Source organism: Asparagus officinalis, chromosome 3 (assembly GCF_001876935.1).
Source record: "Asparagus officinalis chromosome 3, Aspof.V1, whole genome shotgun sequence".
NCBI lineage: Eukaryota > Viridiplantae > Streptophyta > Magnoliopsida > Asparagales > Asparagaceae > Asparagus > Asparagus officinalis.
In genome coordinates, this window is record NC_033796.1 from 39784024 (window position 1) to 39785059 (window position 1036).

General features: G+C 40.5%; 1 protein-coding gene across 2 annotated transcripts in view; it reads left to right on the forward strand.

Moving 5' to 3' along the window:
- Window positions 488-1036, forward strand: part of LOC109833889 (probable serine/threonine-protein kinase PBL3) — a 10576-nt gene continuing 10027 nt past the window's right edge. The window contains exon 1 of one of the 2 annotated variants that reach the window (XM_020401740.1): window positions 488-779. In XM_020401740.1, the coding sequence (XP_020257329.1) occupies window positions 721-779 (59 nt within the window). In that variant the 5' untranslated portion in view covers window positions 488-720. The remainder of the gene's footprint in view (window positions 780-1036) is intronic. The other variant, XM_020401741.1, reaches the window with a different exon arrangement.

Here is a 1036-nt window from a genome sequence, read left to right on the forward strand (position 1 = left end):
AGGTAAATTTTAGAAACCCCCAATGAACTCTTTCTCTTACAGCCGAACCATCGAACTTTGGAATGTCTAACCAAACACCCTCTAAACATTCAAAATTTCTATATGGACCTTCTTAATGCAGTTAATGACATCACCAACCATTATTTTGATTATGTAGGGAACAAGTTTTTGTCAATAGGTTATAGTCCTTATGGAGCCTGTTGGAAAATATGAAAGTATAAGGGCCTCTAATGAGACACCCCTAAATTTCAGAAGGGCTTGGTAGAAAAAAGGAAGTTCATAAGGATCATGGAAAACCCCGCAAAGAGCAGGGGAGTTTTGTGAAATTTATCCCTATAAAATCTCCATTGGCAATTGCCGAAGCTCAAGCTATCTGAAATAACATTCAAAAGGAATCAACTACAGATCAGCTTTGAAAATTGGACAAAAACAAGGGGTGTTTTCGGAAACCGAAAACAGAAGCCCACTCTTTTGCTCATCTCAAGTCTCATCCTTGTCTTTTTCATTGTGAACAACACCGCCAAGGAAGAAGACGCACTTGCTTCCTCCTCCTCCCTTCTCGCTCCTTTCTCAGTTTCTTCCTTTCTCAAGAACTGTGAAGAAAAAAAAGAGCTCAAGAGGAGAAAACACTAGTCTTTTAAAAAAAATTGGTTTTTTTTTGGTTACCCATTTGTTGTATTTTTTTTGATGGGTAATTGATACTTTTTTGAAGAGGTCACCATGGGTAACTGCTTGACTTCTTCTTCAAGGGTTCAGAGTGCTCAGAGCTCTGCTTCTGGGTTGGTTTCCTTCCCCCGCCCCGCCCCCCCCCGCCAATGGCTCTCATATTTGGCTTGGCTGATTTAGCTTAATGTTGGCAACCTTTTGTGATTATTTGGTTGGATTTGTTCAAAGGCGTATGTCTTTTTTATTCTGAGAAGGTGATAAATGGATGTTTATGTGTTCTGATGAGAATCAAAACCAATTCTGCGCTCTCTCTCTCTCGGCCGCTCGCGGCCCCTCTAATTTGCTTGCTGATGTTATTGCTTCATGTTGC